This window comes from Pogona vitticeps, chromosome 10, assembly GCF_051106095.1.
Source record: "Pogona vitticeps strain Pit_001003342236 chromosome 10, PviZW2.1, whole genome shotgun sequence".
In the NCBI taxonomy this organism is placed as follows: domain Eukaryota; kingdom Metazoa; phylum Chordata; class Lepidosauria; order Squamata; family Agamidae; genus Pogona; species Pogona vitticeps.
Genome location: NC_135792.1, coordinates 15350726 through 15375013, shown reverse-complemented (window position 1 = coordinate 15375013; position 24288 = coordinate 15350726). Strand labels below are relative to the sequence as shown.

Genomic DNA, 24288 nt, shown 5'->3' with positions numbered 1-24288 from the left:
GTTCTGAAGGCTTTTCAACAAAATGGCCGCCCACTTTCTGCTGGCTCTGAACTTGCCCTTTGGAATATTTAGGATAGTCTTCCCATGTTTTCCTCATGTTTTTTTCCTCAGAATACAAAGGCTTTCTTATTTGTGAAATGAAATCTTCAGTTTCTCCTGCCTTTATTCCCAAATCCAGTTCCTTTTGCTTAGCCTCAAACTCAGCCCTGATCTGTAAAATTTCTTCCTCAGCCCTAGCTTTTATCTCTTTTAATTTTTCTTCAGTCTTAGCTCTGATTTCTTTTAATTTAATGTCTTTTTGCTGATTATATTTTTCAAGATCTTGCTCACTTTGTCTGGCCTGAGCCTCATACTTTTCTCTTTTTGACATTTTTTTAACTGATAAAGTGTTATTATTATGATTTAGGAATCTTAATTCTAATTGTGCCATTTTAATTTGGTGTTTCAGTTCCATCTCTTTTACCCTCATGGTCATTTCCTTTATTCTGGCATCTGTCTCTGCCTGTCTGATTTCAACTCTTTCTTTTCCTCTTATTTCTCTCTCTCTTGCTTCAGCTTTATTTCTGAGCTGTTTCATTCTGAATTCATGTTTGTGCTAATTCAAATTTTCTTAGGCCTGTTACATGTTCCCTAGAGGACTCTTCCTCTTGCACTGAGGAAAATCTTTCGTCTGCACCATTGAATTCCTCCTCTGAACTGGCTGCCATCTCTGCAGCTCTCAGTTCAATTTCAGATTTCTTACTGCGAGTTACGGGCATGTTAATCACAAAAAAGGCTCTGTTTTATTTCCAAGCCTCTGTTTAAATCACTTTTTTCCTTCCTGTGCTAAGGTCTGATATTTAGTTGCTGAGTACACCAGCTGGCCTAGCTGTGAGCTGGTAACGGTAACTCCACTTCTTTGGCGTCTTCTGCCCCTTATACTGGGCCCCTTGCCAAACTAAGGATACTTTATTAATCTGCCTTTGGCACCACTTTAATTTTAATACAGCTCTACCCACACTTAGGTTCTGCTGATTAAAATGGAGATCCCTCAGCTTTGCTGCCCTTGGTCTGTGTCCCCACAGAGTTCTCCTAACTCTGGACATGCTGACCAAACCACCACAGCCTCTGCTTTTGGGCCACTCTCCCTCACAAAATGGACACCACAGAGCTCCTATCTCAGTTCTCCCACACTGAAGCTCAAGCGCCTCTCCACTAGATTTGCTCCCCTTGAGTCAAATCCTAGAGAGTTACCCACGCTCTTCACTTCAGGTGACCCTAACTCTGGTCACTTTGGCTGGACAACTCGTATCCCAAGCGCTGGACACCAGTTTTATTGTGACAGCCTCCTCTCACATCACAAAGGAGCTGCCACGTCACTCTCACACCCTCACTTTATTCATGCTGCCACCAACCATTCCCTCATAAAACTCTTCAGACAAAAGTATGATTTTTAAAATAAAAACTTATGTTTATTGATAATAACAAAAGGAATGGTAAATCACTATAATAATTAAAATAAAAGGCAATCAGTATAATAAAGTACCCACACACATACTGTCTCTCAGACCTTCACTCTATATATATAGCACAGTACTACACAACATGTACAAGCCCTAACTCCCTAAGTCCCTAACCAGACCCTATCAAGTCCCTATCTGACTCACACCTCATTCACTCCCCCTTAAATACCCTAGCTCCACCCTCTTATGTTCCACCTCCCGGCACGCTATTGGCGGATGACATACAGCCACAGCAATGACGGGCAGATGACATCACCGCTACTGTAACAATCAGATTAACCATTTTACTGGCAGAAAGCAGCAATGACTTGAAATGACTTTTAGTGAAAGTGAAAGAACAAAGTACCAAAACAGGACTGCAGTAGAACACCAGACAGACCAAAATCATGACTGCAGAGGAAATACACAACTCTGACATTGACAATGAAGAAATTGAAGTGGTTAGAGATTCTGTATACCTCAATCATCAATCCAAATGGAGAATGTAGCCAAGAAATCAGAAGAAAACTGAGACCGTGAAGGGCAGCAGTGAAGGAACTAGAAAAGAGAATCAAGTGTAAGGATGTGTCACTGAAGACGAAGATGATAAAGAAAGCTTACGGGAACAAAAATGAATCATTTGAAATGTGGTGCTGGAGGATAACTTTGCGGATACCCTGTGTGATAAGCTTGGTTATGAAAGTTCATAAAATGATTTATTGATGGGATTTGTGATCACAAGGTTAGCCAGAATGAATTCATCTTGGTTTGTGTGTGTGAGTTGAGAGTGGAAATTTCCAAAGTTGATTCCTAGTTGTGCCTCTGTACAGTCCAGCATGGCCTTATCTCGTAACTAAGCAACCTGGCTAGTACAGGGTGAGGAAGACTCAATAAGTTTTCCTTAAACCTCATGGGAAGAAGAAAGGGAGGGAAGCAAGAAGATGGATGTCAACAAGGACTTGGGATGGACTACATAATTCTAAGGACAGTAAGACTGAGCTTTTCCTATTGAGCAAACATATTTTCGGATTTCCAGAAGCCTGATGTATTGTTGTTTTTATAATGGACTATGGAATCTGCAGTTTTGCTTTAAAATGTAGATTTTGCTGAAGTTGGAGGGGAGGTCCGCCTTCCCCTTTTTTTTGTTAGTTAGCTGTGTGATTATTTTCTCTTTTTTTAGAGGAATTCAATCTCTTGTCAATGGGGATGGGATTGGAAATATGTAAATATGCTTTGCTATGCTTTGCTTAAACTGATTTCTCTCAGTACTATATTTTTCTAATAAAAGTAAATATGCTTAAGATCTGGAAGTTAGCTTATTGAATAGACACAAGCTGTTATAAATAATTGGCTATCTAAATTGATGCATTTTACAAGGTCACGTATACTTAACGCTACCAATTTGGGTCCAACTGATTCATGAGTGCTAGAAGGAGGGAATTCCCTGGTACTCACGTACAGTGGTGCCCCGCATAGCGACGTTAATCCGTTCCAGGATTAACGTCGCTATGTGAAATCGTCGCTAAACGGAACAAAAAAACCCATAGAAACGCATTAAATCCTGTTTAATGCGTTCCTATGGGGCAAAAACTCACCGTTCAGTGAAGATCCTCCATAGGGGCGGCCATTTTCGCCGCCTCGGTAAGCGAGGAATACGTCCAGAAAACAGGCGGCCATTTTGGAACCACCCATCAGCTGTTAAAAAAGCATTGTTCTGCTATGATCAGTTCCCCAAGCAGGGAACCGATCATAGCAAAGCACTGCCAACCAGCCAGCTAGCCAGGCGTCCTTGGGCAGCGGGCGAGCGAGGGCTCGGGAGGAAGGCCGCCAGAACACCCGAGCCTTGCCCTCCTCCCGGCTCTCTCCGAAGCACCCCTCACTCCCGTCTCCGCCACCGCCGGACCGCCGGGAGGATGGCCGCCGGAACACCCGGGCCTTGCCCTGCCTCCCCGCTCTCCCCGAAGCACCCCTCACCCCCGTCTCTGTCGCCGCCGGTCAGCTGGGGGAAGCCGAAGCCGGCATTTCAGCACAGTTCCGGAGGGGGGGAATCCCTTCCCCCTCCCCTCCTGAAGCTGACGCTGAAGCCGGCATTTCAGCACAGCTCCGGAGGGGGGAATCCCTTCCCCCTCCCCTCCTGAAGCTGACGCTGAAGCCGGCATTTCAGCACAGCTCCGGAGGGGGGAATCCCTTCCCCCTCCCCTCCTGAAGCTGACGCTGAAGCTGGCATTTCAGCACAGCTCCGGAGGGGGGAATCCCTTCCCCCTCCCCTCCTGAAGCTGACGCTGAAGCCGGCATTTCAGCACAGCTCCGGAGGATGGGGAGGGGAATCCCTTCCCCCCATTCGCTCGAAGCCCCGCCTATCAGCTGCGCAAAGCGATTTTCCCCCATTGAAAACATCGTTTTGCGATCGCTTTTGCGATCGCAAAATCTTCGTCGGTATGTGGATTGTTTGTTAAACGGAGCACCCGTTAAGCGAGGCACCACTGTATGTGGCTTAGTTCTCAATGAAATCGGTCAGACTTGGTGCCAGAGTAAATTTTAGCTGCCCTAAGGCAAAATTTATGGACCCTGTTTTGCCTGGTAAAGGAGCAATTTACTTTGGAACCTCTCTGCCCGTGGCTGAGCAATTTCTTAGGAAATTGGCTTTGCTCACACCCTGGACTGCCAGAAAGATGAACAGGCGGGTCCTAGATCAAATGCAGCCTGGATTATATCTGGAGGCAAAAATGTTGAAACTAAGACTGTCCTGTTTGGGTGCATCATGAGATGGCAGGATTCTCTGGAAAAGACAATAATGCTGGGAAAGGTGGAAGGCAGCAGGAAAAGAAGAAAACCAAATTTGAGATGGAAGCCACAAGCTTGAGTTTACAAAAGCTGAACAGGGCAGTTGAGGACAGATTATTCTGGAGATGGCTCATTCATAGGATCTTCAAGTCAGGGGCAACTTGATGGCAGATAAAAGCTACGATCTTCTTGCTGGGACTTACCAAAGACTTCTTTTTATTCCAAGATGGTTTCTTCAAAACAGGCAAGCTTTGCTCACTTTCTAAATTCAGAGAGGATTGCCGGAATGAGACCCTGGACAACAACAAAAATAGAAATTGCAGTGGCAATCAGAAAGAGATGCTTATTCAAAGGATGTGGAAGCACTATACTCACTTTCCTAATTCCCAGATGGTGGCCATTAACATCAATCTGGGATGGGCAACACATGGGCCATGGGCTGGCTGCCCACCTCTATTTACAGCCTCTGTCAACCCTAGTGGCACCAAAATTCAGTAAAATAGCAATAACAACATAAAACAATATTCCAGATTAAAACAAGATGCAAAAGAAATGGGATATCTTGTTTTATATTGTACCCCTTGACCTCTTTAAGCATAACTCTCCTTTAAAACAAGGTGTCCTATTTTAATATTGAAATATTAATATATTGCTGCCTCCACTGCCAAGCTGGGTGTCTGTTGGGCTGTAGATAGTTTTCATCACAGAATTCTCACCCATCTATCTCTTTAATGTTCAGATTTAACTACTGGTAATTTAAACCAGAACTTTGTAGATGGGCATCAAGAGGCTCCATGTAGATTTATATCTGAAGTTAATCAGGCAACTCTAAAGACAGAAGAGACAATCTGGGAACCAAAAATAGAAGGGTGGGAACCATGTGGTTCTCCTCCAGACACAGTGTTGGTGTAATGCAATTTCCATCTATCTGAGGCACAGAGCCAGTGAAGAAGGATAATTGGAGATGCAAGCCAACAACACGTGCAGGGCCTCAATAGTACAGAATATATGCTCTATGTGGCTAGGAGAGTAGTACAAACTGAAAAATTTAACAAAAACAGTAATAAACAACTGTTATTGGGCCACTGCTGCAAAAGTAGATAATAAAGCCACCATTCTTCCTGCAACTCCGAAAGATAAATGTAAACATTTACAGTACTCTTGTTTCTTTTCTATGGGTCATGTTCATAGGCCCTGGAATAAAAAGAGGGTTTCTTTTGTGACAATAGACATAAGCCTCTACTTATTTAAATAGCTAAAATGTATTTCCTATTCTTTCCCAAAGATTAACGCAAACAGTAACAGGAAATTTGCCCATATATAATAATTATATGCCATAGTTCTGTGTTTTTCCCTCTTTTAGGATGAAAAATGAGAGTCGCTCTCCTCTAGAACACAATGTGTCACCCCACATCTTATTTTAGCAGAAACTTTGGCATCCTCTCCTCTAAAACTGATGTGATTTTTCAAAACAACTTTTGGGGGGGGGGTCTAGTGCAGCCCTCGAGAGGCCCTGGAGCCAGAAAAGTGTCCTCCAACCTTTGCCAACCCAGACAAACAAGTAATCAACTGAAAATAACACTTCTCTGCATCTAAGTCCATCCTTTTCATCTACACAAAATGTGCTCATCACAGCAGATTAAGCAACACTCTCTCCAAAAATTATTGAACCACTTAATAAGTATCCTATACAGCAAGCAAGGAAAAATCCCCCAAAAAGAAATTAATTAATTAGAGCATGTTAGAAGTGCCTGTGAGACAGGTCTTTATGCCCCACACATTCTGTAGTAAGAGTGTTTTGGAATATTAGCAATCTTCATATGGTGCCTTTAAGAGGTTTTGCCAGGGCAGGACGACTTTTCTGGGCTGCAATGACTGACAATCAATCCAGCAATAATAAATTGTTCCTTCTCTGCCTCTGATTTTGAAGAGAGCTCATATGCCGCTCTGCTTAAGAATATTTCCCCCTCTTTTTTGAGCCTAGTGTCGGTGTTAGCATTACTCTACAGTTTAGAGTCAATCATGTGGTAGTCTGCGAGTATGTTATGGAGGATATCGTCTGCAGAAGGGTCCACTGGACGCAAGGATCTTCCTGTGAGACCAGACATTTGTTGTAGAGGATGCCCTCTTAATACCTGTTCAGAACTTTGAGTAAATGGAACCTTTTTTTTTCTTTCTCTTACCAAATGTCTCCGAGTGAGTTATTGACACTAAGTGATAGTTGATGAGCCAGGCAATAAGGGGCTGTCGACTTCAAGCTAATTCTTCTCCACTTTCTGCTGTACTGTACAGCTACAGGGTTGTTGTTTTTTTAAGCTAACAAAATTCGACACTCTGCCAAGAAAGTGAAGCTCACGTACTCCCAGGAGGGAATTTGTGACTGTTTATCTGTGTATTTTCCTGAAATTTCCTTTCTCACAGACTCACCCAGAGAAGGTGGAAGCGTGATGCTCCATGGCCCGAGGGTGAACAGAAGAGGCGTCTGCCCGGGATGTTGATACCTGGTCGCCTTGGCAACGAGCACCGCCTACCTTCTCGACGTCAAAGACGCTGCGCCCTCTAGAGGCGCGTGGAGTAACAACCGCGCGAGGCAACACGGGTTTGCGGCGCGATTGTTTGTGGCTTTCCTGGCCGCAGACAATTGAAGTATTAGAAGAAGCTGGGAGGTGCAACAGGGTGTTCGTAAGCAGGATGAACGGCTGCAGCGAACTGGTGCAAAGCCTCCATCCTGCCGAACTGCTTAAGGGAAAGATTGGAGTTGGCGCAAACTGTGCAGGTGATCCTGCAGGATTATGCGCACAATGTCATTTAAACTAGGGTCGGTTGTGGGTACAGTATATTCTATTTTGCACAGGATTCTTCTTCTGTGAATGCACCTTTGGAGCGCGCGGGGGATCCGATACGTGATTATGCCCCTGACGAAAGAGAGGCGGTGACGGGGGTGGGGAAGGAAAGGTTTTTTTTTTTAATATCCTGTATTTGTGGCACGGGAATTAATTGCTGTCCAGGCAGAAATTCAGGTATTTTGTTAGAAGTGGACAGATTTCTGGTTATTGAACTACAGCTCCCGGAATTCCTCAGTCAGGTATGTTGTAGCCCGCAACTACAGATCCGCAGCCCTCCAGTTTTCGCTTATCACCTTTTTTAACCTCCTGGCTTAGAAGCAGATAACATTTATTTCCCTGGAGCCTTTTGCCAACGCACACAAACGTCCCATGATTGCGTAAAAGTGCTTTACTATATACAGTACACAGCTGTGAAGAAGAGCAGCCTCCTTCTACTCATAGTTCCGACGTGCTTTGCGGAGCAGCGAGTGGGCGGGCCCTCCTGCGCAGAGCTTCTCGGGACCTGAAGTCCTGCTTTCCCTCAACGGCCTCTGTCCTAAGCGGGTAAATGGACTCGTTTTCCCGTCGTGCCCTTCCGGCTCCATTGTCGCTGAGCCCGCCTCCCATTGGACAGCCAGGAAGACGGGGCCCGCTCCCCTCAGCCTGACACAATAGTGGATCAAAGATGGCGGACGGGTGTGCGGTGAGCTTAGTTGGGGCAGACTCGGCGCTACCCCCACCCACCCCGCCGTGCTCCCTGGAGGAGCAGGAGCTCAACCAGCGCCTTCGCCGCCTCTACCCGGCTGTCAACCTGGCGGAGACGCCGCTGCCGCGCGCCTGGAGCCCCAAGGACAAGTATAACTACATCGGCCTCTCCCAGGGCAATCTGCGCGTCCACTACAAAGGTACCCGGGAGGCGGCGGGGAGGCGGTTGGCGGCGACAGGTGGGGGTCGGGCTGAGGGGGGGGGGAAGATTTTTGTCCGGCGCCAGAATCGATGTCACCGGGCTTGTGGGACGGCGGCGGCGGCGGCGGCGAGAAGGGAAGCATCGAAGCGATCGGATTGGAGACGGGGGGGGGGGGAGATCACGCAGGGGGTCCGGCTAGTGTGGGGAGCGTCCAGTGGGGGGGGGGGCGCGGCTGGGAGAGAAGAGAAGGGGCCGAGGAGGAGGAGAAGCGCAGTTGGTGGCGACAGAAAGATTGGCTTGTGGAGGAGGGGGGGCGGCTGGGGGGGCAGGGCAGGGGGGGAGAAGAAGAAGAAGAAGAAGAGATGTCGGGGTGTGGTCAGGCTGTGTCGGCAGGGAGGTCTGAGGGGCGGAGAGAACCCTGTCAAAAGAGAATCTTCCTGGCTCGGCCCTTTCAAGAGTTGGGAGTGATAATGGGGGCTTTGGGTTGACTGGGTTGGCCTTGCCTCCGGTTCTTTCCAGGGTCAGTCCCGTCTGTGTTACAGTGGGGAGGGGGGGCAGGAACTGGAGGCTTAGCCCTGGCCTGAGACCTGTGAGGATTGTGAGCCCCCCCCGCCCCCCGGAGGTCCCCTGATTTTCATTTATATCCTGGTGGCAACCATTCTCTTGCTCTTTTCTTGGAAATTGGACGGCTGATGTGCTTGGCCCAAAGCTGAGAACTCTGTTGGACAAAAAGAAGGCTGGTGTTGTCTCCCTGTCCTTCCCTCCGTGATGCAGTCGGTGTCCTTAGCCAGGCATTCTCTTTGGCAGTTCCCTGCAGGGTTGCTTTCTCAAAAGACCCTATTTTAATCAGTTGATTATTACTGAAGACAAAAAAAAGTTTATCGTCTCTTTCCTATTTCTTTCAGGACATGGCAAGAATCACAAGGATGCTGCTTCAGTCAGGGCTACACACCCCATCCCTGCAGCCTGTGGTATTTATTACTTTGAGGTGAAAATAGTTAGTAAAGGCAGAGATGGGTAAGTGTGTGGTTCTCCTCCATACTGGCCAGTTTGTTTATTTTTTTTTTATCTAGGAGGTTTGAAGCTGGGTTCATTGGTTGTACGTGAACTAGACATCTTGAAGGCAGATGGAGGGCAGAGATGCTGGGTCCTAGGACATTGTACCTATTTAATTTTAAATCAGAAAGCTCACACAGCTGCCTGGGTCTAGAGTTGGGGCATTTGGGAGGATTCATTTTAGGACTTAGTTCCACATCCAGTTCAAATTAAAAAGCTGGTTTGACTTCCTGTCACCAAATTCCAACATAGTAATGCATACTAAAATGGGGCATGTTTATGCTGTTCTCTTTGCTTGCTGTTAAGAGTAATTATACCAAGCCTGCATTTTAAAATTCTGGTTTGGCTTGTTAGTGTGGCTTATTAGTGTGTTAGAACCAAAATTCAATATGGTAGTGACTGAAAGGGATGTAAGAAGAAACCATATTGCTTAGTGGAATGAGAAAACTGTTTTTACTGTAAAAACAGTTTATATAAGGTTTGGTGTTTTGTTTTGTTTTTGCCAGGACTTGTCCAGGAAAAAGAAAAAGCTAGGCTGGCCATTTGTGTAATCATGAGGGATTTAAGAGCATATATAAACCATTAAATCAACAGAACAATGATAGTTACAGATCAGTAATTGCAGTAAGGGAAAGTCTGCACTTACACCTTTTTGGAATCATAGGGGGGTGGGAAATATGGGTTTCACTACATTATTCTGTGGTGGTTTCACTGTCTTCAGCACTGTGACTTTTGGCCAAATATTTCAAGTTAATGATAATTATTCTGAAAATATGAGCTGTGATGTTCTTTGAGAGTTATTCAAATGAAGCAAAAGTGGTGGGGTTTTTTTTTACAAAAAGGTACTGAGGAAAAAAATCATGCTGGGATAAGGCCAAATGCAGGACATCTCTGGCTTTTGTATAATGAAGAACAGCTTTGAGAGGGAGGACAGTGTGATCTTAGCAATGATGCAAACTTAGCTGGCTAGCATGTCAGCAGTGGTGACTTTTTAGATTGTGCGGGTGTTGAAGTATTAATGATAAAGTCACATGAGTGGAAACGAATTTAATGTAAATCACGTGCCATTGCAAGAATGTGGGTGCTGAAAATATGTTTTCTTAATGCTGTTTCTTCACTCTGGTACTTCAAAAACCTTTTGTGTCTTTCTCCCAGTTGTTACCGCAAGCACTTTATTTTTTATTTGTTCTAAACAGTTATGTATTGCCTGTACCTAGGAAAGGATTTTAGAGACAAATCACATACTAGAATACTGCGTTCTGTAGGTGTCAGGTGAGGAGAACAACTGGTGTATCTTGATTTGAACTCCAGTTGTCTTGTTGGTAGTTTTAACATTCTTTGGATGACTGCCTTTTCTGAGGAGTTTTATATTCACACACTGATATCATACTATTATTTTAAAATGTTGAACTTTTGCAAATCTTATTGTTTTTATTGAAATAGGCTTGGTGTAGAGTGTGGTATTATTATTATTATTATTATTATTATTATTATTATTATTATTATTATTATTATTATTATTATTATTATTATTATTATTATTATTATACCACTATTATTATTATTATTATTCAACAATACTAATAGTTTTTAATTATAATACCAATTATCATCATCATCAGCTGTGGTTGAGATATCCACATTATAGGTGCAATAATATATCGTTCCTTTTTTTGGGTTTTGCATAGGTAAGTCATAATAAAGTGTTATCGAATTTAGATTAGATTAGATTGGGCATCCTTCAGTCTTGAGAGACTATGGTAACATGCTCTGTATGGAGGACTTGGAAAATCATCTAGTGTGGCTGAGAAGGCCAGTTTGAGAGTGACAGTCTTTTCCACACTGAAGACAAATACAATCTGTCCCCTGTCCATCTCCCTGATTTTGCTGCTTTGGTGACTGCCTCTTTGCCTTGGCCTGCTGGACAAAGGTCTCTTCAAATTGGGAAAGGCTGTGATGCACTGCCTGCCTCCAGGTTGAACGCTCAGATGTCAGGGTTTCCCATCTGTTGAGGCCCATTCCTAAGGCCTTCAGATCTTACTTGCAGATATCCTTGTATCGCAGCTGTGGTCTCTCTCCGGGGCGATTTCCCTGCACTAATTCTCCATACAGGAGATCTTTTGAAAGTTTTTGGAATTTTATAGAATATTCGGATGTGTAACTGAACATTTAGTGGGAAGGATTGGATTGTTTATATGAATTCTGGGCAACACAAATTGCCACTGAAATTTGATACTAAACCACTTTTCTAAATTTCAGTGCCAAATTGATAATTTTTTCAATGCTTTTTTAAAGGAGGAGTTTGTGGTTTTCCACCAAAATAAGTAACAACTATGAAAATCCCTATAAACTAATACTTGTTCCTTGTTTTAAAGCACCTTTTCTGGTTTTCATTTGAAATCTGGCAACACAATAGCTAGGATACCATATGTCCAAGGTTCTGTGATCAGGGAAGAGTACTGACCCTTAGTCTGGGTCATGATGAACACTCCTGATTTATCCCTTCTTTTTAAATACTTCATTACTTCCAGAACTTTTTTATTACTTCCGCAAGTATTGGTACTGTGTTTCAGCTAAGCTATTCTCCATTTTAACATGCTGATGTAAGTTGCAGGTTAATGCATAACTTCCTTTAATATTGGCTCCAGATTTTAACAGATCTTGAACAAGGTGTTCTCACTGGGTCTCCCTCCACCTTGCCAGTTTCACCACGCCTATTCATTTGCCATCTCTCTGGGCCAAATTAACCCAGCTCTCTAGAGGAAGAACAAAAGGCAAAACCAAAATGTTACCATACTTGTCAGTGATTTAATGCTATGAGAAGGCAGATGGACGGGTAGCACCATCACAAAGGAAAACCACGCAGCTCTATGAATTGGCAGTGCCTCTTCACAGTTATGGCCCCTGGTGGATAACTGGAAGTGCTGAGATACAATATTGGTTTTAGATTCTTGCATTAAACCAACTTTGGCAAAACAGTGGTAAATAAGTGTTGAAGTTCTTTTCATGCTAAGCTCATGCTTTCATGTTAAGTTCATCAGGAGAGGCCTTTCTCTCAGTCCCACCACCCTCACAGGTGCATTTGGTGGGGACATGGGAGAGGGCCGTCTCTGTTGCTTCTCACAGGAGGGTGGGCTAGCCCCATCTTTACTGTCCTTCCTCAAGCAGGCAGACTCTCTTCAGGCATGCTTTCCCTCAGTGACTGGCTGTCTGAGTGGGGTTTTTAAATGGATTGTTGTGCTTTACTACTTTGAATGTGTTTTTGGTGTTGCTTTTGTTTACTGTCTTTTACAGTGGCATTTCTTTGAGTATTTGTATGCTTACTGTTTTTAGCAGTGGTGCTAATAGACTGGAAGAACCATAGCATTTTAAAAGTATTTTGCCTGCAACCAGTTCCAGTCTGCTTTGAGTCAAACTAGATGTATTCATTCATTGAGCAAATGAAATATTGAACATGAAAATATGGAACTCTGTGCCCCATGCCAGAGTTTCCAGGAAAACATCCAAAGCAAAAGCTGCTATGGCATGTCATTCACTTTTATTTCACTCATTTTGATTGTAGATATACCATGCCTATTTATCCTTCAAATTGTGCACCTAAAAGAAGACTTCATTATTCTTTTATGTGAAAGTGGGTTCCAGGCCTACAGGAATTACAGTTAATATCCAGTAATCTGGTCTATATAGTTTGTGTGTTTGTATGTGTGTATGTCTGTGAAGGGAGAGAAAGAAAACATGGGTCAGTTTTTAAGTTCATGCCAGGTCTTCGTTACTTCACAAAGACAACCTTGCCAAACAGCCAAGTAATTTTGAGCTGAAAAATTCCAAACAATACATGGGCTAGAAACCAAATAAATATTTAGGCTTGCATAAAAGCATGAGTGGCAAATAGCTGCTAATTAACAAATCTTCAGTTGACTTCTTAGCCATGTGCTAAGTCATGTAGTTGGTACATGACTAGAAATTCAGTCATGAACTCATTCATTAATGAGTATCTTCCACTTGTAGGCTTACACCATTATGGCAGTATAAATATTCAGTTGCATTCTGGGCATTGGAGTGGAACAATCAAATCTGAATTGGTTGTTGTGGGTTTTTTGGGCTCTTTGGCCGTGTTCTGAAGGTTGTTCTTCCTAACGTTTTGCCACTCTCTGTGGCCGGCATCTTCAGAGGACAGCACTCTGAATTCTGAATTTGAATTCTTTTTGAACTTGGGGAAAACTGCCATGCATTGCAGTACAAGACAAAGTCTGTGCAGGAATATGAGAATAATAGTAACATGGTGGTCCCATGAGAAATAGGCAACTCATTGAATGATTAAAATATATTTCTAGGTTATACTGTTTATGAAACCCTGGTCAGTTACTTAAAGCACAGTGATGGCGGTGGGGGGGGGGGGAGATAGCATTTTTGAAGAAATTTTGAAGAAATATTTTAATAAAAAATTATATAATGTCATACGGCTATTTGTACTATTTCTTGCTTGCATCTTTCATATGAGACCAAAGTGGCTTGTGAAGAATGTAAAAAATAAGTATTAAAACACTGAAGAATGTAATACAGTACAATGCTTTAAAATAAGCATATTACACATGTGTTTATTTATTATAAACATATTAAACATATGCTCCCAGTCAGTAGAAAGGCAGATCAAGGAACAGGGATGCAGCTGGTACTGGATCCCTGTACTGTTCAACTCCCATTGAAAAAATAGGTGCATAGCTTGGGGGTGCTCCTGGATTCATCAATGAACCTGGATGCCCAGGCCAGCAGTGGCCAGGAGTGCATTTGCACAATTGCTGATCTGGCTACTGAGATGCACACCCTTGTTACTTCCTGGCTGGATTGCTGTAATGCGCTCTATGTGGGTCTGCCAATGAAAAGTGTCAGGAAACTTCAGTGGATCCAAAATGCAGCAGCCAGATTACTGACTGGGGCTGGTTACAGGGATCTCATATAAAACCCCCCCCCCCCACATACTGCACCTACGCTGGCTGCCAATCAGTTACCAGGCACAATTTAAAGTGCTAATTTTAACCTATATTACCCCTAACTGGCCTGGGTCCAAGCTACTGTATCAAAAACCGTATCTCCCATTATGAATCGGCTTGGGTGTTAAGATCCTCAGCAGGGGCCTTTCTCTCAGTCCCATCATCCTCACAAGTGCATCTGATGGGGACATAGAAGAGAGCCTTCTCTGTTGTTGCACCCAGACTTGGGAATTTCCTCCCACAGGAGGCCAAAGTGACCCTATCTTTGCTATCCTTCTGCAAGCTGGCAAAGACCTTTCTCTTCAGGCAAGTCATCCCTCAGCAAACCAGTTACCTGTGTGTGATTCTTAGATTGTTGTATATTACTGATTTGACAGGATTTTTAGTGCTACTTGTGTTTTCCATTTGTCAGAGTGACATTTTTTAATTTTTTTGTATGCTTTTTGATCTTTGCCTTAATATTGCCTATCAATGTTGTAAGATGCCTCCTTATTCATGGTTCATAATTTTAAATACAGTACTGTCTTTTAATGATGTTAACCAACATTGTATACTCATTGTTTTCAACTTTAAAATTTGTCTTTCATTGTTATAAATCGGCTTGGGTCCTTTTCAAGGAGAAAGGTGTGGTAAAACATTTTAGATAAATAAATTTAAATAAATATTTAAAAGTACTGAATAAAGCTTTAAAACAATTGTAAAAGGCAAAGGACACAACTCCCCCAGTTATGTCATGCAGCAAGACGTTGAGAAGAAGAGATGTGCTGAGAAAACGGACAGATTCCATAATTTGTTCAAATAAACCAGTACATTTAAAGGCATTAAATAAGAGAAAAATCCCTAAATAATTACAATGGTTTTAGGTCCATACTAATTTACTTTATAATTTACAGTGGTACCTCGACTTGAGAACGTCCTTACATAAGAACTATTCAAGTTAAGAACGGCTCCGTTCGCAAAAAGTTGCTTCGACTTGAGAATGGAGTCTCGACTTAAAACCAAAAAAGAAGGAAAAAAACACCTTTCCTGCACTTTTTTTGACCTAAGTTCACCTTAGGTCAAAATAAGAAAAAATAAAAAAAATCACCCCTTAATGGTAGATACGGATTAACCGGCTTTGACTTAAAAACGAAAAAAGCAGATATGGATTAAATGGTTCTCAATGCATTCCAATGGGAAATGGTGCTTCGACTTAAGAACGTTTCAATTTAAGAACGCAGTCCCAATACGGATTAAGTTCTTAAGTCGAGGTACCGCTGTATTTGCCTGACTGATTGAAAGGACAGATCTACATAAGGGATCTACATAAGGTTTGTAATGTTTGCTCATATGCTCTACAAATACTGCTTCTAGTGGAGTTTCCTAATGCAAAGGAGGTAGCTAATACTGTAAGTTTCTTTGTTGGACATGATGGAGACTTTGATCTAAAGCAGTATTTTATGGCCTGCAGCGCAGTGGTTAAACCGCTGTACTGCAGCCAAAACTGTGCTCCCGACCTGGGGTTCAATCCCAGGTAGCCAGCTCAAGGTTGACTCAGCCTTCTATCCTTCCGAGGTCGGTAAAAGGAGTACCCAGCTCGCCGGGGGGGGGGGCAATGTGGAGCCTGCATAATTAACTTGTAAACCGCCCAGAAAGTGTTTGAAGCACTATGGGCCGGTATATAAGCAGCACGCTTTGTTGTAGAGTGAATTGCTCTGTGCGTGGACAATAGTCTTATTTAATAGTAGGACTGGGAGAATTTATTTCAATATTTCCAGTAGAGTTCCAACTGTGGAAGCAGTGTTCTTTATACATTTGTGTAAATACAGTGGACCCTCGACTTACAGACGGCTCGACTTACAGACTTTTCGAGTTACAGACTTCTCTGGCTGCAAAATTTAGATTCGACTTGCAGCCAGAGAATCGACTTACAGACCAGAATAAAACCAAAATGGAATAAAAATAGAATAAAAACCACTGGTTATGGGATTAATCGGTTTTCAGTGCATTGTAGGTCAATGGAGATTCGACTTACAGACTTTTCGACTTGCAGCCACCATTCCAATACGGATTAATTCCTTAAGTAGAGGGTCCACTGTACATTGAATAATGCAGATGAATGAGTATAACTACAGTATAATTGGTAAATCTGGATTCATTTGGACCAAACTGGATTATAATAATATTTTATGTAGCAAATGCTCCTGAGTAACACGAATTGAATTAATTATGCATTTTCCAGAACAGTTGGAAAAGAGGATTTATTGGAAATAAAATTGGTGAATAAACTATGTTAGTGAAGAAATTCCTTTGTGTGCTCATGATTGCTGCAAAGCTGGCTTGTGGCATATAATAATGTGAGGAATACCCTCTATAGTAATTTTAGATCATAATCTTGACCATTAAATTTATGGCACATTTTCTACTTTTAACTACAGCTTAAAAAGAGGATTACTTATTTTGACACAAAATTTGGGTCAGCTTTCAGTGTTCTGATAGGCTTAATCAGAAATAATGTTAACATTCATGTAACAAACCTGGGGACAACTGATTTACTGTATTCAATTCCATGAAAGTCATCAGATCAATCCAAGATAGGGTCATACATTTGAGGACAGTGTGAATAAATAACAACTATGTGAATCTACCGCTCTTTTGATTATTTTAGTGTACAAATATTGCAGCCTAAGTATCTGAAATATCTTTCTGTTGGGAATGAATGTACAATGACAATGCCTAAGACAGAGAAGGTGTTCATTCATGTACCAGTATTCTGTAGATCCTTTATGTAAGCAAGCAGTCACTTTGATGTTCTGGTAGCTGAAAAACAGTTTTAATTCCAAGATAATAGATCATCATGTAGAATGTGACTTGTAGATTCATGAGTTTATGCCAGTTAAAGGCCTGCTACCTATAGTAACAAATGAAAATTAATTGATACTGACATCGAGCACTAGATGAAAAGAACCTTAAGACATGTAAAAATTATAGGGTAGCACCATCTAAAGAGGTGGCCTCTTAGAGGTAAAGCAGGTTAACACATTTAGATGAATTAATGGTGATCCATTTTCATTCTGGAATACAATACATTCTTAGACATAATAAGTTACATAGGTCTAAAGCTGATGCAAAATCAAAGTGAAATGACTTCCGTAAGATGATTCAGACACCTCCATGAACCAAAGCATTTTCTTTTCATATAAGCACTGCCAAGTGCTCAAGTGCGAAGTGAAAAGAATGGTTGCTCTCATTCCATAATCATACATTGTAGAAACTTAAAGTTTAATTTAAAATTCATTAAAATCTAGCATGTCAGTGACAGTGGCACAAAGGCTAATTTTTGGGGTAGCATCTTAGTGCAATTGCAATATAGTAACAAAACAAGAAGAAGTGAGCAGGGTTCAAGGATATCCCGATGTCTTGAAAAACTTTAAAGAGATTTCCAGTAAAATGTATTCTTGTGTCCATGAAATTATGGGGCTTCAGGCTTATGATTCTTGCCATTTTTCAGCTTTAATATCCTACATATGTTATTATCATTCTAATTAGAAATAGGTCAGTACAGTGGACCCTCTACTTACGGAATTAATCCGTATTGGAACGGTGGCTGCAAGTCGAAAAGTCTGTAGGTCGAATCTCCATTGACCTACAATGCATTGAAAACCGATTGATCCCATAACTGGCAGTTTTTATTCTATTTTTGTTCCATTTTGGGTTTTTTCTGGTCTGTAAGTCGATTCTCTGGCTGCAAGTCGAATCTAAATTTTGCAGCCAGAGAAGTCTGTAACTCGAAAAGTCTATAAGTCGAGCCGTCTGTAAGTCGAGGGTCCACTGTAGTAGCAGTAGTTCCATGCAAGCTCTGCAGTTATGCACTAAATTACCAGGTATCAAGAGATTTTAATTTATGCTATTGATGTCTGACTTTTAAGTATATAAGCATTTGTGTTCAAAACAAATAGGTTTTATTGCATGTCTGAAAACAAAAAATATGTTAAATTAGTCAGTCAGACCTTTCACAGTACGATTGGTGCATTCCAGTTTCACAGATACATCAGCTAAATAAAAGAAGCAGGAGATATATGTGTGTAAAGTTTTAAATGCTATTCCTAGTAGCTGATGTTGGGTGCCATCCTGAATGTACTTAGTTCTATTAAATGCAATGAAACGTACATACTGCAGGGTAAGCAGGATAATATATTGTGTTTGTATCTTAGCAATACTGTGGAATCATGTTTGTCAAGGTCTAACGTAAAGTTATATTGCGGTAAATTGACCGCACAATCAGTTGTATGGCTTCCATTTCTACTGATTGTGCAATGCACCAGTGGAAGTGTTTCTGATTAAAATTATTTAACAGGATTTCAGTCTGTGTGGTAAATTTTAGTCTTTGCAGAATTCACTTACGTAGCCTGTAACTGAGCAGGGAATTAAATTTAAGATTAGAGTGTAACATGGATATTCTTGTGGTGACGCGTTGTCTAAATGGCAGCAAGGGTTTAAGCATCTACTGTAAAGCAGTGTTTAAAATTGCAGTTAAATGCTGACAGTTTCTTCATAGTGGAAATTTCTCTTCTTGAGCTTTTTTTGTGTGAAAGTGTACAAGCAATTATTGCAAAGTGAAAACATTAACAGCTGTTTGCACCCAGTTTTGTCATGACAGAGACTCATTCCTGCTTGTAGTAGATAATTCAGAAGAGCTGTCTGTAATAGGCAATGCTCTTCGCTAAGTCACTGGACAAGAAAGTATATGCAGCTGAAGGTGAGATGTATGCTCAACAAAATGTATGTAAAACTAGACCACTGTTTGCCAACTCTGATAGTTATAGTATGACTAGTAGGCGAGAGAGTTAGGCTATGCACCCAGGTTTAAGGTGTCTCCAGCTTCTCCCTGTGTAGAAGAATCACGTATGTAGTTATTAACTACAGTAATGTTTCTGTGCTGCTTATATCCATATTTTAATGACGTTTGCATTTTTATATCTGACAGACGCTAAGCTTCCAAGAAATTTAGACATGTTTTGAGCACCTCAGCAAGGCTGATTAATTAGTTAATTAAAAGAACTGTCCTGGGCAGCTGACTGAGGGAATTTATTTATTTATTTATTTATTTATTTATTTATTTATTTATTTATTTATTTATTTATTTATTTATTTATTTATTTATTTATTTATTTATTTAGCTTATATGCTGCCCATTTAGACATAGTCTACTCTGGGCAGCTCACAAAACACAGAGTAAAAACAGTTAATATATTTTGACAATTTTCAACATTTATACAGTAGATAATAGTTAAAAATAAAGGAAAAGAAAAGGTAAGTTAAGTAATGCCCAGAGCGAAGGCCTGTCTATATAAACAGGTCTTGAGTTGGTTTTTAAAAATGCCCAGCGAGGGAGCCAAACGGATCTGGGGGGGGAGTTTGTTCCTGAGATTGGGAGCCACTGCCGAGAAGGCCCAGTGTCTTGTTTTTTCTTTCTGGGCCTCCCTTGGTGTTAGGCTCCTCAGTAGCCCCACCTGGCTAGATCGGGTGATATGAGGATTCTGACTGCAGTCTCCATTGACCAGTAACTGACTTACGTCGATGCTTATAGTAGGGAAAAACAGTGTTGTGTGATCTTGCTTGACCATTCTCAATTTGTTGAACTAACAAACTTCTGTTTGTTTGAAGGTACATGGGAATAGGACTGTCAGCCCAAGGTGTCAACATGAACAGGCTTCCTGGTGAGTTTCTGTTAAGCACTGTATGCGCTCATCCTGTAGTGTGCTGTTCAGTGCTACTACGTACAATTCTCAGCATGTGCCTGTTGCCTCTGGAGTCCAGAGCAGAATAATGTTTTTGGAGATGCCTGTGATCTTTCTACTCTGTCACAGAAGACTCACTGTGTTTCTCTTCTAAATGTGGTTTATAGGTTGTATGTCCCTCTCCAGTTCTGATGGGCAAATCTGTATGTTAATGTTTGCGTTCTGTAAGAACTTGCTTCAGTGTGCTTAGGGAAATGTTCTCTTCTGGCTTCTTTCCTTTGCTGAGTGGTAGTATCAATACTGATTAGCTGAAGATGGACATATCCTGTAGAAATGCAAGTTCTCTTATAAATGCTCCGTTTGAAGCATTTTTTGCTCTATTCTTCAACCAAAAAACCCCCAGAGCAAGTAAGGATCAGTAAAGCTAAGATAGTCTTTGTTCTTAGGCTAAGAGTGTAAAAGCCGACTGGATAGCTCAGTGAGTTAGGTATCTGGCTTTGGGACCAAAAGTTGGGAGTTCAATTCCCCACTGTGCAACCCAAAAGAGGCAACCTGTGTGGCCTTGGGCAAGCTGCAGAGTTCCAGGATACCTCCAGAAGAAAGGAATGGTAAACCAGGTCTGAGTACTCTTTACCTAGAAAATCCTTAAAAGGATCGCCGTAAATCAGAACTCACTTGATGGAACATGAATACTATTAATAATAAGTCTGATAAAGGGCCAAGGGAAGTAAACTCCTATGGACCAATCGCACTTATTAACCAAGATGCCAAATTGTTTGTCAGCACGATAACTGCCAGATTAGGAGAATCTGGCAAACATTACATCAGCAAAAAGATTTTTGTCCCATTGAGCATTCATTCAGTATCACACATCATAACAAAACTATTTGAATATCTAAAGAAATAGCTGTGTTAGCATATTAACAAAATTTTTAAAAGGCACTTCATCTGAATAAGGTTTTGATCCACAAAAGTTCATACTGAGAAAAAATTGTTCAAGTGTTATAATATTTGCCTTTCTTTTCTTTTCTTTTTTTCTTTTGCAATTTGGTATAAAGTGTCTCAATGACTCCATGGCTTCTGACAGTTTAGGTCTGATCTTCCTATGAAAGTTGTACAAATGGGGAGTGTACTTGCTTGTTAAATCTGTTTGAAGATGATATAGTCACCACAGCCTGTCACCCAGTTACAGCATTGCTGTGTGTCCTGAGACTTATCAAAATGTTTGGGTATGCATCTGGTTTATTTATCAGTATAGCTAAACATGACATTTTGGGGCTCAGTCTAATACATAAGCTCAGTTCTCTCAGAAACACTCAGATGTTTAAGAGTGTGTGCTCTTAAACATCTGAGTGTTACCCTGCCAAATAATCTTCATAGAATTCCTCTTTGAATACTTTCTATAGTGTGTAATATTTTGTGATCAATATCGATATCATAAACAATTTATTTCTGTTCATTTTCTTGTTTCTCATATTTTGTTCTGTCTAACTTTCCTTCTTTTTATATAATTCTATGTAGAACATTATGTTCCATAAATAGTAATTTTAAAAAGGAGTAGCTCTTCTCCTTCCCTTTCCTCTACTGCAGCCTAATAAAATGGTTCCTGTAAAGTGATGATTGGGTTAGACAATTACGGCTTGCATAGCAGTGGTTTTGTCAGAATTGTGTCATGTCTTAATGGTGTCTTAAACTACTGTATCTTAATGGTCACAGCATGTCTGAAGAAGTCTTGCATGCTGCTGGAGACTGCACTTCCTTATATGGATTAACATAGAATCATTTCATTGAATTACTCAGAAGCTCCAGGTGGTCTTCTGATAAGCTACAGCCCAGCTTTGAAATCTTGTTTTTTCTTTAAATGGCACATTGAAAAAGGGTGGAAGACCTCTTTGCTCTGTCAAGAATTGATTCCCAACCTATGAGCCCTTCAGTCTCTTCTTTCCAATAAGGCCCTACAACAGAGGCTCTTAGAGAGCTTTCCTTCCATAATTATGGAATTATTTGTGGTTAGTGCTGGTCCTCAGGAGCACTTTCCAATCATTGAGACTTTCCACTACCTGTTCACTAACATTTTCTACCTACACACCACTTTCTTGCTAGTAGATATGAAACAATTGGGAGGAGACTGATCACCCTGTTTGGGGAACTTGGGCCAGCACAGTTTTGCCCACTCTTTGAAATGTGCAGCCCATTTAAAATAATGCACATTTGGAAGTATTAGCTTCTTAATAACACTTTCTTGTTTAGCCTACATTTGCAGCTAACAGAGTTGATTGCAAGGTCACATAGAAATGACAGTACAGTATCAGGGAAAGTTGGTGAACCTTATTAGAATGCCCATGTGATTTGTGCTAAATGCACAAATCACATGAGATTGTATTTTCTATTTAACACATTTGTAGCTGGCTGTTAGAAATTCAGCTGGTTGCAGCTTCTAAGAGAATAGCCATTCACCTGATCAGAGATTTGGACTGCAGCCAGTTTTTTTCCAGCAAAAGTATATTGACAATGAGTCTCTAGAAATGGCAGACATTCAGGGCTCTTTGTGAAATATGTATGGTGAGTACAGGAAACTGGGCGTGCTTAGACTAGCTTTTGGTGTTAAAGCATAATCAACAGTTAGGAAGAGAAGACAGTTATTCTACTTGTCTTGATACCCTGTTTCCCCAAAAATAAGACCTTACCTGAAAATAAGCCCTAGTACGATTTTTCAGGATGCTCATAATATAAGCCCTACCCCCCAAATAAGCCCCAGTTAAATCCCACCCCCACCATTGTGCAGCAACTAGAAGATGATGACATGACTGTATTTGAGTAAATGTAGATTGTTGTACATGAAAAAAATAAAACATCTCCTGAACATAAGCCCTAATACTTTTTGGAGCAAAAATTAATATAGGACCCTGTCTTTATTTTATTTTATTTTATTTTATTTATTTTATTTATTTATTTTATTTATTTTATTTATTTATTTATTTATTTATTTATTTATTTATTTATTTATTTATTTATTTATTTATTTATTTATTTATTTATATCCCGCCTATCTGGTCTTGCGACCACTCTAGGCGGCTTACAAACACATGGAACAACAAATAAATGATATTTGTAGGATCACAGCAAAAGCTCAGAGTTCACGTTTGCCACAACTCCGAGATATTAACACTTGAACATATTATGGTCTGATGTCGGGATCTGCAAGATGAGGGGAAGTAGGGGGTCTTGCAGATGAAGCCTCCCCCTTGCCCAGCAAGGGGAAAAAGAAAAGACAAGACACTCAGGCGTAAGGCAGCTGCTCAGAGGGAACCTCTCGATCTCTCGCCCCCTCCTCTTTTATTGTATCCTACTACATTTGCTCTAGTTAATCAATACTATTTTAACCAGAGGCATTTAATTTCCTGAATACACAGCCAGAATCGACAGACAGGCTGGTAAACATTCCTGAATAAAGAGCAGGGTAAACATATACAGTTAATACCTTAAGTAAACAAGTAAGTTAATACAATTTACCCAGAAACAGGAAATTCCTAAATACACATGCAAGTTAATCAACTCAGAGACTGATAATTTTCTTAGATACCAAAGCAGGTTAATGATCATCCTTACTGGAAACTGACCTGTGCCCAAAACAATGTGTGCTATATACATTGTAAAAGCATACGATTTCTCCACAGTCTGAGTCTAAAAACAGGCTGTGATCTAGTTCTTGTGGCCTACTAAGTTGAACCCAACCTTACTGCATATTTTGGTCTGCTAGGTAAGTAACTTACTCACACTCAATCCATGGCTTCAAGCAGGCTGCAGAAACTAATATATTGAACAGTGGTGGCTTTGTCATATGTAAAAGAAAGCAGCAGTATTGCCTAGCAGCGTGATGGCAGAATAGATGATTGCAGAAACATTTTATTCCTTTTTTTAATCCTTCCAGTAACTTGGTGAGGTAGATTAGGCTACAGTGGTAACTGGCCTGAGATTCCTGGCTGAGTTGAAATTTGAATTTAAGTCTCCTTTATACCAGCTCATCTGCCCCCTAATTCTCACTGGCTCTTTTATGACTGCTGTGATATCTTTATTTGCCCATGTTACATAAAACAGAGCTAAATAATACTATGTACTGTTTTCCATGTTAGTGATTTGAAATTACCTCAAAAGTTCATAATTCCTCAGCAAGAAAAAGGAAAATACGTTAGTCTTGTTTTGTGAGATTACTTTTGCTAAGTAACTGTTATAGCTATTTAGATGTTTCTGTTCACTGAAGCCTTCAAAATGTCCTATACGAGTCCAACCAATATCTATAAATTGTTTTTTTTTTTAAAAAGAGCTCCTGATCCAAATCAGGAGTTCCTTTGATTTTGGCGTGCTGATTTGTAAAGTTTGCACTTATTAGCTACTGTATTTTAATTCCAAGTATCATTTTCTCTTTCCCTGTTAGGAGTGGAGGTAAACAGAGGGATCATTTTGATGTTATGGTCTTCCAGAGACGAGTATACTGTAAATCCCTATTCTGAGATTGTTTACTGA

At 40.9% G+C, this 24288-nt stretch overlaps 3 protein-coding genes across 6 annotated transcripts in view; 2 read left to right on the top strand and 1 right to left on the bottom strand.

The window, feature by feature from the left end:
- TSNAXIP1 (translin associated factor X interacting protein 1) overlaps window positions 1–7031 on the bottom strand; it is a 47655-nt gene extending 40624 nt beyond the window's left edge. For 2 of the 3 annotated variants that reach the window (XM_072980936.2, XM_020811471.3), the window contains exons 1-2: window positions 6693–6784; window positions 4469–4559 (exon numbers count right to left, since the gene is read on the bottom strand). In XM_072980936.2, the coding sequence (XP_072837037.1) occupies window positions 4469–4559; window positions 6693–6721 (120 nt within the window). In that variant the 5' untranslated portion in view covers window positions 6722–6784. Of the gene's footprint in view, window positions 1–4468; window positions 4560–6692 lie in introns of all 3 variants that reach the window. The other variant, XM_020811470.3, reaches the window with a different exon arrangement.
- LOC144584362 (uncharacterized) overlaps window positions 1–24288 on the top strand; it is a 182632-nt gene that overhangs the window by 28047 nt on the left and 130297 nt on the right. The window lies entirely within an intron of this gene.
- Window positions 7728–24288, top strand: part of RANBP10 (RAN binding protein 10) — a 79602-nt gene continuing 63041 nt past the window's right edge. Inside the window, exons 1-3 of one of the 2 annotated variants that reach the window (XM_072980943.2) lie at window positions 7728–7995; window positions 8903–9014; window positions 19691–19743. In XM_072980943.2, coding sequence (XP_072837044.2) covers window positions 7776–7995; window positions 8903–9014; window positions 19691–19743 — 385 coding nt within the window. In that variant the 5' untranslated portion in view covers window positions 7728–7775. The remainder of the gene's footprint in view (window positions 7996–8902; window positions 9015–19690; window positions 19744–24288) is intronic. The other variant, XM_072980942.2, reaches the window with a different exon arrangement.